This window comes from Sus scrofa, chromosome 9 (assembly GCF_054392235.1).
Source record: "Sus scrofa isolate SSC_HxYL_T2T_F1_AM1 chromosome 9, Sscrofa_HxYL_maternal_Yorkshire_Landrace_v2.0, whole genome shotgun sequence".
Classification (NCBI taxonomy): Eukaryota; Metazoa; Chordata; class Mammalia; order Artiodactyla; family Suidae; genus Sus; species Sus scrofa.
In genome coordinates, this window is record NC_139391.1 from 107,529,937 (window position 1) to 107,544,954 (window position 15,018).

Genomic DNA, 15,018 nt, shown 5'->3' on the forward strand with positions numbered 1-15,018 from the left:
CTCCTCATTGCTATCTTTTATGACATTTGCTCAGATGTGACGCTGAGGAAACGAGTGGGTCTTTATCCAGGCAGCTCCACCACCCTTCCTAAGAGAAGCAAAGCCCATGTTCCAGTTGCTATCCACCATAACACGTTCGTGCATCGGAAATATCTTTGTATTTTCCTCCACAAACAGTCTTCATTAATTTGCCACTGACACTGAAATGAGTTGTGTCTGTTTAGACGTAGAAGCTGAGAGGGCCTGTGCAGAGTGGTAAAAATGGCTGAGACATGGATAGGAGCTTGTTCCTTCTCCTTTATGATGTTTTCTGAATCTATTTGGGGGTTGCAGAAGTGTCAAAATCAGTTTTAAGAAAACTGCATTTGTTTGTAGAGTAGCCAATACAGTAAGTAACACATATTATGTTTTCAAAAATCTGACGTCTTTGGAGAAAATAATTTGTGGTATTCTGGACTTCGTTACTAAAAGCGTTCTTTGCTTTGTAGGATCAAAGTGCTTAACTTTGTTGGTTGAAATCCACCCCGTTAACAATGTGAAGGTTCTAAAGGCAGTGGATAGCTGTATTTGGGTACAGGTAAGTGAGTATATCTTATCTCATTAGTCAGAGGTATGAAACCTAGAGGCAGTGGTGTTACAGTCACACACATTATCACATTTCATCCTCAAACAATCTAATAGATGGGTATGGCTGGAATTAATCAGCTCTTCCTTTGCAAACATGAAAATCAAAAACTCAAACCTAGCTCTCTGTCTCTATTATAGCTTGGTTTGTCTGATAGCAGTGTAATGTTTTTCAACATAAAATATTGACTATCAAGACGCATTTAAAAGTTTTAAAATGATTTACCTAATGTATTCAAAGAGTTGGCTGATTAAACATCTGATTACATGATGTAATTATCCCTTACTTATCACCTCCATGAATTGATGCAGAGGCAGTGTATGTATAACATGTGTGGTCTAGATAGGGTCAGTCTAGAACTTGCAAATTCCGCTACCTGCTAAAATGTATGTGTAACCCTCAAATCATGATGCTTTCATTTGCAGTCATTTGCAGTCACCTGATGCACATGTTCCTGGCTGAGGTTGAGCAAGGTGACACTGCCTCTTTGTTTCAGCTCTCAGATTGTAAACAGATGTTTTCATAGTCCACTTAGCTCCGTGTTTTTTGCGCTCTTTGGCTTTAGTTGATGATTTCGCTGTTGAAAATGTCCCCTAAGCCTATTGCTGAAGTGCTGTCTCGTGTTCCTAATTGCAAGAAGGCTGTGTGATGCGCTTTATGGAGGAAATATGGGTGTTAGATAAACTTCCTCCAGGCATATGTCTATAGTGCTTTTTAAAATTGAAGTATAGTTGATTAACAGTATCATGTTAGTTTCAGGTATACAGCACAGGGATTCAGATATATATATATATGTGTGTATATATATGTGTGTGTGTGTATATATATATATATGTATATGTATTTTTTCTTCTTCAGATTTTCTTCCCTTATAGGTTATAAAATATTAAGTAGAGTTCCCTGTACTATACACTAGGTCCTTGTGGGTTATCTGTTTTATATACAGTTTGTATATATGTTAATCCCAACCTCCCCTTGCTATTGACTGTGGGTTCACTGCTAACGAATTAATGATATATATGAAGTAAGGTGTCTTTAAACACATTAGGCAAAGTTTTGTTTTAATTTGTTGACAAAAGTATTGTGACTAGAGACTTGCAGGATCCTCTCCTTGCATTTACTCTGGGAGCAAGGGTTCAGTATTTCAGGTTCTTATAGCCTGAGTGTCTGCCTCCCCTCCCCCCACCTCCTCCCAGCCTCTGACTGTGGGTCTCGCTGTCACAATGTGTGTTGGGAGAGGGAATCATTGCCCCCCCACACCGCCCCTGCATCCAGTGGCCGGGGTCATCCACTGTCAGCCAGTCCTTCCAGTTGTGCATTTTCACCACCAGGCCTGGCTTCCCTGAGGGCCACTGTTGGCTGCCAGCCAGGCCTGGCATGGAGCTTCGTCCCCTCCCCCAGGAAGCCACTCTGTTGACACTGCCATGGGCTCAGGGTGACTGTGGGATAGAGCACACTTCCCTTTTCTGGCCCTTTCTTTTGGTTTCCTTAGCATCTCCACCGCTAGCCTGGGAACCTCCAGGGCTCTATAGGTTATGAGACATTATTGAAGGATGGACCTAACTAAAGGTCATCAGAGTGCCAAAAGGAAATAAGTTTTTACAAGTATATGGTCGTAAAACACTGTGAATATATGAAACATTACTGAATTGTGTACGTAGTCGTGAAAGTGGTAACCGTGGTGTGAATCTTATCTTAATTAAAAAAATGAAAAGTTCAGGATGCATGATTGCCTCTGTAGGTCAAAGGAAGTCTCCACCATGTGAAGTAAACCCACACTCATCTCAGGTCCTCGCCCTGGTCCCTGCTCCTCAGGCTTACGTCCATGGAGAGAGAAACTCCTTCAAACCTTCATCCATGGCCAGTCCCCAGCTGCCCCCATCTCTCCCTTCCATTCTCCTTTAGAGAAACACCATTCACGGTCCACTGAGTTGGTTCCTGTCCTGGGATCTGTCTCCTTTTCTTACCAAAACATCCAGTATTTCCAGTAGCACATTTCCCTAAGTCACATGGACAGCCCTGACCCCCTTCACAGAGGAACTTCAGCAAGACAGTAATAGGTGGAGTTTGGATCCCAGTCTGGGACCCTTTGAGAGTTCCCTACCAGACTGAATGCATCTTCCAGAGAGTTCCATTGGGTAATTACACACCTGTCTTCATGCCTATAGTGCCTACCTTTCAACAACTAATATTAGTAATCAGAGTCTAACACCATCATTGCGAAGATTCATATTTCCCTAAAATGATATAATCTATGTAGATTCCTACTCACAATGCAAATAAAACACCCCTCGCCCCAAGCTTTACACACTTTTGTAGAGATGGGTCTGAAGCCTGTCTATTTGTATTCTCACTTCCAGGCCTTGCTTGAGGGTTGTCTCATTTTAGGAAGAAAAATGACCACCACCTGAATGAAACTTTTAAAATCATGTTCCCATGAGTTGCCTCCCAGAGACCAGGCAAAGGTTTAGAACCATCCGTGCCTTAGTCCAAGTCCCAGTCCTAGGCGGCCAGGCCCTGGCCACCTCTGTAGACCCAAGGGAAGCCAAATCTGTAGTTTTTCCTTATTTTGAGGTACTGGTTGTTTATTCCTCCACTGTTTATGTGCCGTCACTCATCTTTGCTTCTCCTCAACCCCAGCACACAAAGTATCCTTTTTGATGTGTGTAATTCCACAAATCAGGAGATAATGAAGTCTGTGTTATTCCTGCAGCTAAATTCTGTTTTGCAATCTATTTTACAAATTTGAGGTCATTGCTGTGAAGCATGATAGTTAATGTTTTGTTTTTCTAAAAGGGGAAACTTGACCACAAGCAATTTAAAAAGTTGACCAGTTCTGTTTCCATTTTGTCATTATGAAAAGTTAGGACACCAGGTAAAAATTTTGTCAAAATATTTCCTAGTCTTTAGAGAAGAGAAGCTGCTGGCTGTAATATAGGGCATAAAAGGTTTTGTTCTTTAATTATTCTCTGAAGTTCAGAGGGAAAACCCAAAATTTGCCAGTGGAGCTTATCTAGTAAGCTCTTTCATATTGTAAAATGAAACTGCTCATTTGTAGTTACCCTTTTGATGACAAAAGAATGAAGTCACTGGAGTTATCTCATGGCCAATGTTTCCTCATTAGGACAGCGTCAGGCCTTGTGCTTCTGGCTGCCACCTTTGGCTTGTGGACTGGCACACATGGGCAGGCGCAGAGGAGAAGGAAAGGGTGGATCAAGCCTTTTCTTCCCAGTGAAAATCCTCCTATGCTTTGAGGCTTGTAAATCCTTCATTACATGCCACACTGTCACTCACTGTCCTTTCCTGGAAAGCCCCTAGTTCTGTTGTGCTTTGTTTCTTGGATGCAGGACTTTGGAAGTTGTGGTGGAAAGTATGTTTACCTGGCTCTCAAATCAAATGCCAGGTTGAGTTGCACAACACATTGTGTTATCACTCTTTTTCAGTGCATGTCAAATAGAACTTTCTGTCCAAATGTTGTTTCCATCGTTTCTTTTCTTTTTTAGGGCCACAGCCATGGCATATGGAGGTTCCCAGGCTAGGGGTAGAATCTGAGCTGCAGCTGCTTGCCGGCCTACACCACAGCCACAGCAAAACCAGGTCCTTAACCCACTCAGCAAGGCCAGGGATCGAACCTGCGTCCTCATGGATACTAGTCAGATTTATTTCCACTGAGCCATGATGGGAACTCCTCCATTATTTCTGACTGGCCTCAGAATCATACATACCAAATAGGAAGCACCAGCCCTGGAAATGGCTTACCTTTTAGCTTTACTGTTTCAGTGACTTGTGTTGGACCTGCAATGGATTTCCCCTGGAAAGCCAGGCGCCTGAGAGTCTTCCTTTTTCTTCTTTGCTTCTATAATGTGTGTGTGAATGTGATTCCCCTCAAGTCTTCTGCGCTTCCCCATCCTTTCTATGGCATGTGCCAATAGAGTGATCAAACACAACTTTTGAAATATTTGTGTAAGCAATGTGGTTCCTTATGATTTTGATGAATTTCCTCTTTACAGTTCCTCCACCCGCATGTTGAAAGTCGCCCTCTACCAGTGAATCATCTGTTACTGATTTCAGAGGAGAAATGTAAGTATCTCTCCACTGGATAGGTGAGGACTTGGTGAATGGTGCACCTCCTAGTAAAGTGCAGGATGTGATGAAATCTTCTGGGTGTCCACTCACCGCTGCTAAGGGGCCACTGACCTTTGTTGTCCATTGGAGCCTTAGGACTCCCTTGAAAGGGCTTTCCTTCTGCCTCCACTTGTTCCCTTACTTGCTCTGCCTCCATATCTGATAGGCTGCTGCATACATGGATTTCCAGTTTTGTCACATGGTAGAATGTGTGTAGAACGGCTATGCGGGTCATTTTTACCTTCTTTAGTCCATCCTTCTTTAGGATGTTGGTCACAGTGGATAAGCGTGATATAAGGGGAGAGGCTTGGATGGAAAGAGGAAAAGGCATTAGAAGCAAAAAGAATGCCCTGGCAATCTGGCGTTGCCGTGAGCTGTGGTGTAGGTTGCAGATGCATCTCTGATCCCGAGTTGCTGTGGCTCTGGCGCAGGCCGGTGGCTACGGCTCCCATTGGACCCCTAGCCTGGGAAACTCCATATGCCCCGAGAGTGGCTCTAGAAAAGGCAAAAAGCCAAAAAAAAAAAAAAAAAAAAAAAAAAAAAAAAAGAATTCCCTGGCAGAGCTCAAGAACACATGGTCACTTGGTCATGTTCGGGTAGAGGCAGATAAGACTGGGACATATGATGATTTCAAGGCGGGGGTGTGGAGAGAGGGCAGAATTCACTGGTGCATCTTATCTAGTAAGTTCTCTTAAGCATGTTATAAAGTGAAACTGCTGATGTATAACTGGAATGACAGGACCGAGGGATTAGGTTTGTGTAGGTTTGTGTTCACTTCCTATGCTCTTGCCCAATTATCTGTCTCATTTTTCTAACTAGAACCAGCAGAAGATACAGATGGCTGAATCTAAATTGCTTGCTGAGAAAAAAAGGACTATCTACACATCAATAACGTGTTTAGAATTTTGTAAATGTGAAATTGACCCCTTTAAAAATACCTCCCCCTAATATCCAGTATAATGAGTTTTCTATCTGATATTTTCATGTAAAGAGGTGTTTGGTATTTGGAAATTAGAGATAAAATCTGCCAAATGAGCCCTGATTAACCTTACATAAGATGGACGGTATAGGAGAGAAAAACAATTATTGAGGAAAGCCAGGGGAGCAGAAGAGTTAAATGCTTCATGTATTGTTGATTTCAAGGAGCAGAGTAAATGCTGGACTTGAAACAGGCTGCAAAGGGTGGGTGGAAAAAGGTGGATTTTGTTTTGAGCCTTTCTTGCGAGATTGCCATCTGTGATAATACTGTTTTTTTCAGCCAGTTGTTTAATCTGCTTTGCTTTTATTAAAAAAAAAAAAAATCCCAAATGTTAGGTGAAAAAAAGTACTCATGTTTTTCATGAAGTTTAATGCTCTGTTGTTTCTTTGTTTCTTTTTTTTTTTTAAAGATATTGAACAATTTCATATCCAGGTTATCCAAGAAGATGGAAATAGAGTGGTAAATATTTGAAATTTCTTTTGCTCTAGAGTTTTTCCCATAATGAGTGGCATTTCTAGACTGTTAAGGATGAATTAATGTTATAGAAACAACTGTTTTCTTTAGTTGGTGTCTTTCAAGTTATAGACTTGCCAGGGTATCGTGTGAAATACTCCTTGTGAAGTAGATACTTGTGAAGATCCGTGGAGTTGATTATCTCCTTTATATCAGCCTCACTACCCCCATCTCTATCCCCTGAGATAACTAATGACAGCCTTGTACGACTCTTTCAATGCTTTGTACCTTGCTCAAGATACAGAGATATAGTTGCTTTTACCAAAATTGAATCATAATATGTATTAATTTGCTGCTTTTGTTTCTGCTTTTTACTTAATATATTAGGGGTCTCCCTATAGTTTAATAGAGATAGAGCTTTTTCCTCTAATTTTTATGCCTATATACACATAACAAAATGGGATCACAACATACAAGCTGAGGTTTGATATGGTTCAGTTTTCTTTTCTTTTTTGCTTATTTTCTTCTACCTTTCCCTTGCCTTTTCACCTCTAACGTTCGTTCACAACCTGGTGTGTACCCTTTCATACTTTTCTCCATGCCTATGTGTCTCCCATCCCTACCCCTGACACAGCCAGGGGTTTGTTTGTTTCTTATTCACTCCTTCCTCATTCAACTTTGTAGAATTACCTGCAGGTCGACTAGAGTAGCTTAATTCATTGTATTTAGAAGTACACACAATCCCTGGCATGAGTGTGCACAATTTTGTCACTATTCTCCCATGGGTGGACATTCACTTGATTGCCAACTTTTTTTCCCTTTTGTTTGCATCACAAATTATCTCAAGTGTTTTTAGCTTTAAGTATTGGGTACACATTTCTTTGTTTTCAATACTTAGAGATGGATAATTGGGTTGATGGGTACATGCAATTAATAAATTTCCATAGATTTTGCCTGATTGCTTTCCAGAAAACTTGTAACAATTCAGAAATTTGCAAGCAGAGTGTAAGAGTACCCTTCCCCCTATCCATACCAGTAATAGTATATTTCCCTTTAAAAAAATCCGATTTGATAAGTTCAAGTTGGTATCATTATTATTTGAGTTTGTAGTTCCTTTAATATTGATAAATTTGAGCATCTTCTACACTTAATGACTATGTGAATTTATTTTTCCTGAAAACTGCTTGGTTATATCCTTGACTATTTTTATGCTGGGCTATCTTTTTCTGTACAGTCTGTGAGAGGGCTTACTTAATATATTATTGATATTAAACAGTTCCTTAAACATTTAAATAGTCTACCTCAAAGTAGTTTTTCTCCAAAAGATTTTAATTTTTTAATTTTTTAATTTTTTAATTTTTTTTATTATTATTATTTTTTTTTAGCTTTTTAGGGCCACACTTGTGGCATATGGCACATGGAAGTTCCCAGGCTAGGGTTCGAATTGGAGCTACAGCTCCCTGCCGGCCTACACCACAACCACAGGAATGCGAGGTCCAAGCCGCATCTTCAGCCTGCACCACAGCTCCCGGCAATGCCGGATCCCCAACCGACTGAGCGAGACCAGGGATTGAACCCACATTCTCATGGATACTAGTCAAATTCATTTCTGCTGAGCCACAACAGGAACTCCCGAAAGATTTTAATTTTAAATTATGCGAACAAAACTGAAATGGGAAATGGCCTTTATTAATTACATATCTATGATTGAAAGCCCCAAACCAAGAGGCCTGGCTGGATGGCCATCTGTGGCCAAGTGGATGGCAGGGCAGAGACAGGGCCAGCAGTCAGAAAAGGGTGAAGCTAGAGAGGAAGGACCAAAGTGCAGAAGCCCAAAGCCAGCCATGAGATTTAGAGGAGAGAGTTAAGTAAGTTGAGATCAGGAGCCGGGAAAGGACATAGACAGAGGACTGGCTGGTTAGAAGATGGGTTGGGAGCCACGAGAGACATTGCAGAGAGAGAGTGAGCCTGGGGGAACCTGTCCGAAGCCCAGAAAAGATTCTCCTGGCCAAAATGGTACAGCCTTCACATTCCCTCCTCAAGTGTGTGGGGCACTTCTGCCCTCATCCTTCCAGGCTTAGGTGACAGCTTCATGAGGCGATGTGCTGGTTCACACAGTCATCACAACATCCCTACACAATAGACATGGTGTGGTCTAGGTACCCCCATGTTTGCAGCGAACACCGCAACCAAGACTCCCAGAGGTGAGGTAACCCTAGAGAGGGACAAAACTGCCATGCGAACGTGGGTTGCTCTCTTCTGATGATCATGTTCTCACTAGTGGACACCTTTATCTGAGAGTTTCCAAAGCTCCCCTCACCTGAGAAATTTCAGAAAAATGGAAACGAGGTGGGTCCCCCGAAGTTAAGAGTCACACGAATACTCTTAGATCTTTTCCCAGCAAATGTGATGGAACTAGGCACACAAGAAATAGAGGTGTGTCATTCTGCGTGCCCTGTTCCTCCCTTGAGTTCCAAGTTAGCTTCAGAGGAGAAATCCCATTTGAGATTAGAGAGAGTTGAGGTATGCATATGGACCATTTTGCTATTCCTTTTCTTCTGCATTTTTTCTACATCAACTTGTCTTCATTTTTTACTTATCTGTCCCAATATAGATTACATTTTTTTTTTTTATGGCTAGACCCACAGCATATGGAATCTCCTGGGCTGGGGATCACCTACACTGTAGCTGCTACAAGACTGGACCCTTAAGCCACTGTGCCAGGCCAGGGATCAGACGCACGCTGCCACAGAGATAATGCCAGATCCTTTACCTGCTGCACCGCAGTGGGAACTCCTCAGTTTTCTTCTTTTAATAAGTATTTTTTTGAGTAAAACTACAGACCAGAAACAATGAAGCCACTGAGAATATAAAGTTGGTGTAGAATAGTGATACTGACTGGGGCAGACTTAGAGCATTAATTTAAATGTAACTGTAATAGAAGCATGACAAAGGACAGAGAGATACAGAGATGGGGAGCTTTGCCTTCATCTTGGGAGGTGAGGGAAGGATTTGTGCAGGAGGCAATGCCTAAGGTGGGCCTTGAAGGGGGAGTAGTTAAATACTGTTGAGAGATGGGCAGTGTCATCATATGCATTGTAGAAGGTGCGAAGGTAAAAAGCATGACCGAAGCCACGTGAAGAGTTTATGGCAGGTCTAAGATCAATGCCCAGTACTCCCTTCTCCCAGGCCTGAGTTTTCCCTTGGCCTCAAAGTCTCTACCTTTGGTGGTAAAGCCCCCTAGACTGCAGATAACTGAGTGGGTCATGCCCAGAACAGGAAGCTCTAAATCGCCTGTTAGCCCAGCTGATTTGTGGTGGGTGTGACCTTGTCTTCACCAGCCCCAGTCTGTCTGTCAAAGTGAGAACAAGGATAAAATAGCTCAAGAGTTCCCTTCATGGCTGAGCAGTTAACAAACCTGACTAGGATCCACGAGGATGCGGGTTCCATCCCTGGCCTTGCTCAGCACTTAAGGATCCAGCATTGCCTGTGAGCTGTGGTGTAGGTCGCAGACATGGCTCAGTTCCCACATTGCTGTGACTCCTGCATAGGCTGGCACCTGTAGCTCTGATTTGACCCCTAGCCTGGGAACTTCCATATGTCATGAGTGTGGCCCTAAAAAGCAAAGAAAAAAGAAAAAAAAAAAGAAAGAAAAAATAGCTTATTGTGAAGTGTTTGGGAAGAGCAAGTAACTAAGGGAGGCCTTAACTCTTTTTTGGAAGGACTTTCCAGGTGCATGTGTTGGAGGTAGGGGGCTACTAAAAATAAACTGTGGAAATATTTACATATACTATAAAGATAGAATAGGAACAAAATAATTATGAAACCCAGATATGTTCTCCTTCAAAATAGTTATTTATCTCTAAAATCTCTTTGCCTCCTTAGGTCATTAAAAATTCTGGCCATCTCCCAAGAGAGAGAATAGCTGAAGATTTTGTTTGGGCTCAGTGGGATATGTCAGAACAGAGATTGTACTACATTTATTTGAAGGTAAACATTAGTCCACTGGCTCTCCTTTTTGTGGCAGGGTTTTAATTTTGACATTATCATTATCATAATTTATTAATTACTTCATTTTCATTGATGGGGCTTCAATGAAATTTCATTTAAAACAATGAAAAACTTTTCATTACAGTTTGCTTTTTGGCTGCTTCCTTCTCTTTCTCTTTATTCATTTATTTTTGTCAATTTTGAAAAAAATTATTATTTTAATTTTTTCCATTATATTTGATTCACAGTGTTCTGTCAATTTCTACTGTACAGTAAAGTGACCCAGTCATATATATATACATATATTTCTTTCTTTTTCTCACATTATCCTCCATCATGTTCCATCACAAGTGACTGGATATAGTTCCCTGTGCCATACAGTAAGACCTCATTGCATATCTACTCCAAATGCAATAGTTTGCATCTATTACTCCAGACTCCCAGTCCATCCCACTCTCTACCCATCCCCTTTGGCAACCACAAGTCTATTCTCCAAGTCCATGAGTTTATTTTCTGTGGAAAGGTTCATTTGTGCCATATTATGGATTCCACATATAAGTGATATCATATGGTATTTGTCTTTCTCTTTCTGACTTTACTTAGTATGAGAGTCTCTAGTTTCATCCATGTTGCTGTAAATGGCATTATTTTGTTCTTTTTTATGGCTGAGTAGTATTCCATTGTGTATATACACCACACCTTCTTGATCCATTCATCTGTTGATGGACATTTAGGTTGTTTCCATGGCTTGGCTATTGTGCATAGTGCTGAGTGAATATACGGGTGCATGTACCTTTTTCAATGAATATTTTGTCTGGATATATGCCAAGAGTGGGATTGTTGGGTCATATGGTAGTTCTATATTTAGTTTTCTGAGGTACCTCCATACTCTTCTCTGCAAAAAACAATCCAGAGATTTATATGGAACCATAAAAGACCCAGAATTGCCAAAGCAATCCTGAGAAACAAAAACCAAGCAGGAGACATAACTCTCTCAGACTTCAGGCAATATTACACAGCTACAGTAATCAAGACAGTCTAGTAGTGGTACCAAAACACACAGACTGATGGCATAGAATAGAGAACCCAGAAATAAACCCAGATACCTACAGTCAATTAATCTTTGACAAAGGAAGAAAGAATATAAAAGGGGAAAAAGACAGTCTTTTCAGTAAATTGTGCCGGGAAAACTGGACAGCCCCATGTAATTCATGAAACTGGAACACACCCTCACACCATGCTCCAAGATAAACTCAAAGTAGCTTAAAGACTTAAACGTTAAGACAACATACCATCAAACTCCTAGAAGAGAACATAGGCAAAACATTCTCTGACATCAACTGCACAAAGATTTTCTTAGGTCAGTCTCCTAAGGCAACAGAAATAAAAGCAAAAATAAATCAATGGTACCTAATCAAACTGACAAGCTTTTGCACAGCAAAGGAAACCATAAAAAACCCAAAAAGACAAGCTACAGAATGGGATAAAATAGTTTCAAATGATGCAGCTGACAAGGGTTTAATATCTAAAATATGCAAACAACTTATACAACTCAACAGCAAAAAAACCAACAACCCAACTGAAAAATGGGCAAAGAAAGTATATGGATGAACAACAAGCACATAAAAAAAATGCTTATCTTCACTGATTATTAGAGAAACGCAAATCAAAACTACTGTCAGAATGGCCATCATTAACAAGTCAACAAATAATAAATGGTGGAGAAGGTGTGGAGAAAAGGGAACCTCCTGCACTGTTGGTGGGAAGGTAAATTGGTATAACCACTATGGAAAACAGTATGGAGGTACCTCTTTCTCTTTAAACTGGTGTTTTTGTTTATTTTTATTTTGTTAACTTGTCACTGTTTTCTCTTTCAGAAATCAAAAAGTATCCTAAAATGCATCCAGTTTTATGCTGATGAGCACTTTACCTTAATGGTAAGTCCAGAAAATGAATGGGCTGTAGGAATTTTATAACATATTGCCCTCTCTTAAAGAGAGTTATTGTCATAAACAGCATTTTAGCATTTTTGATGTTGTGTTATTCACTTGTATGAGCAAGTAAAATCATTCTTGCCATCTCGAGGCTTCATCTCTATAACAAATGCAATTAATATACCTGATTAGAAGAATACGTACAGGCAATGTCTGCTAACTGAATGCCTCACAGTAAAGAAACATAGGTAGGAGTAAGGGTTATTAGAAGGTAGTAGCATGGTCAGTGATAGATAGGTTTGAGTGATTATATGTCATTTGATCCAAAAGAGCATGTGAGGATGGTGGAGTGAGTATAACATGAAAAGTCAATGAGAAGGTATATTTTAATTAGTACAAATCTAGACTCATTCCTGGAAAAGCTATTTGGAGTGCTAGCCTTGGGGTGAGGAGTTACAAATATCTGTCTGTGATGGGCAGGACATGCTTATTCTTCTTGACTAGAATTAATATTAGAGTCTAATATGGACTTATATCATCCCATTACAAGACTTTCATTTACTTCTCCTGCCCCCTTTTTTGGACTCACTCTTCTCTTTCAGACACCCAGTCCTTCCCTTCTAATGTGATCATCTATGCCTTGTAAAAGTCTACTCCTTCCACTTGGCTTATTATACAACCTATTTATGATGGTCCAAATCTGAAGCCAGGTTTGTCCTTTGGGAATAAATACACATCAAGCTCGTGGTGTATGTAAACTCCAGGACATTCCCAGTCCACTCTCTGTCGGTGGACTTGGGGGATGCCTTCTGAAGATGCTGCTGGTCAGAGGAGCTCTTCATCATTGGGCAAGCACAATGTTGTCAGCTTTGCTCTGGTTTCCAGAACTGTCATCACTTAACTAATGCCATTCTTTATCTTGTGTTCTGATTTTTTGACAGTTTGAAGCACCCTTGGACATATCATTAAGTAACTCAGGATTCAAGTAAGTTATTCATAGATTACTATTAATTTTTATGGACACTTGTGGGCAGAATGATCGTACCTCATCTGCGGTATACAGATAAAAGGATATTTTGATATTCTATGTGTGGGTGCACGTGTGTCGTCTTTTCTGTTTCTCTTCTGCATAGGGAATATGAACAATATTATCGAGCATGGACACAGGGTTTTTTTCATGTAAAGTCAATCATATTGATTTTCCTAGCCATTTACTTCTGTAGAGTGTCTCTATTTATTTTGATGTCTGGAAGTGCTCTTCTCTCTGTGATTCAATAAAAGGGTTCAGTGAGTCAGAGGGAGCTACATTTAGATTCAAACATCAAAACCTTTTTCTTGTTGCCCTCAAAGAGAATTTCACAGGTCAGTTAACTTATAGTTGAGCTGTGTCTATTGCTTTGCTTGTTTCTGTTTTCCTTTTTACACAAAAGGTGAGGTTCCCCCCTCCCCAGTCCATTTTAAATGTAATAAAAACATGAGAACCTTTAGAAAAATACACACAAGGCCAGAAGTACACAGAAGAAATGGAAATCTTTTTGAATTAGTGTAATGATAATCCCAGACTCTTACATATTTCACTAGCTTTATTTTGTCCTACATGGACACTTAGTTCTGTTATTTTTAAACACAACGTCAACATTAGTCTAAAATCAGAAAAAATTATTAAAAATGTAATATTTTTAAAAAACATATGTATTTTTGGAAGTAATATATATTTTTCTCTATCGCCAAGGCTATACCATTTGTGAACCATGTATTGTTAAAAAATTACTGTTCTACAGAATTTTTTTTAAAAGACATAATAACTACTTAAGTTTCTCAGGAATATGTCTCTACTTCTGCAGTTAAATTATGGTGGTTACTCACATGTTTCATGATGGAACTTTTTTTAAAGGCGTTTACGATTTCTTATCCTTTATGTTCTTAGACTTGTCAACTTTAGATATGATGATATTCAAGACCAAGAGAAGTTGTCCAGACACCCGACCTTGTGTGTTTTTACTAACCATACAGGTAGGACTGGGTTCTAGTTATCGATTTATTTAATTGTACCTGAGTTCCATGCATTTAGCTGTCATTTAGCTGTATGGATCCTGAAAATAACATATAATAGGGCAACATTCTTATATAAGTGATCATATGGATTTTTGCATACCAAATTACCATCTCCACTGTAATTGTATAATTTGCTGTCAGTATAAAAGAAGCCACAGTCAGGTTACTGTTCTATAGTTTTTTTTTGCATTATTGTTCTCATAGAGGGGATGGATTCATATTTTATCAAGCTGCGTTTTCTTACCTGCACACTTTTTAAACAAATGGCATACTCTGATGGGGCTGCTTTTCAGTGTCAGGTTTACTGATGTTTGGGCTCTAAACCTATGTGCTTGGCTGCTTTAAGAGGCATGCTGTAATCTACTGCGCTGATGATCAAAGCTTGGCATGAAGTTCTTAGTGGACAATACTCCCACTCTTAACATCTGTTTATTGTAGATAGAGAAAATAGGGAAAAAAGTAATACCTGAAAATGAGAGGAGTATGATTACATTCAGTGAATCTGGTGGGGAAAAAAAAAAAACCCTGCTCATTAACCTTAATAATCATCCAAATAATCAATGCTAATAACTAAAGATAATGGCCATTTTTTAATGTCCCAACTTGAGTGGACAGTTACCACTTGAGTCGAGTAGCACTTAGGCTAAAGTTGCCTTCCTTTAAAGCCAAATTATGCAGTTATCACGAAGCCCACAATTAGGGGCACTTACTATGTGCTGGGCTTCAGAGCTACAATGATAAACAAAACTGACTTAACTTTTTTTTTAGTAAAGAATTAATACTCATTGTGGATGTTGACATCGAATAAGTGCACACACAGTAACTGAATAGAATCATGAAACCTTCGATGAATGAGA

General features: G+C 39.9%; 1 protein-coding gene across 18 annotated transcripts in view; it reads left to right on the forward strand.

Moving 5' to 3' along the window:
• Positions 1–15,018, forward strand: part of GSAP (gamma-secretase activating protein) — a 220,991-nt gene that overhangs the window by 153,061 nt on the left and 52,912 nt on the right. For all 18 annotated transcript variants that reach the window (XM_084977406.1, XM_084977413.1, XM_084977410.1 and 15 more), the window contains 7 exons: positions 489–577; positions 4,636–4,705; positions 6,139–6,188; positions 10,068–10,172; positions 12,050–12,109; positions 13,048–13,091; positions 14,034–14,119. In XM_084977406.1, coding sequence (XP_084833532.1) covers positions 489–577; positions 4,636–4,705; positions 6,139–6,188; positions 10,068–10,172; positions 12,050–12,109; positions 13,048–13,091; positions 14,034–14,119 — 504 coding nt within the window. The remainder of the gene's footprint in view (positions 1–488; positions 578–4,635; positions 4,706–6,138; positions 6,189–10,067; positions 10,173–12,049; positions 12,110–13,047; positions 13,092–14,033; positions 14,120–15,018) is intronic.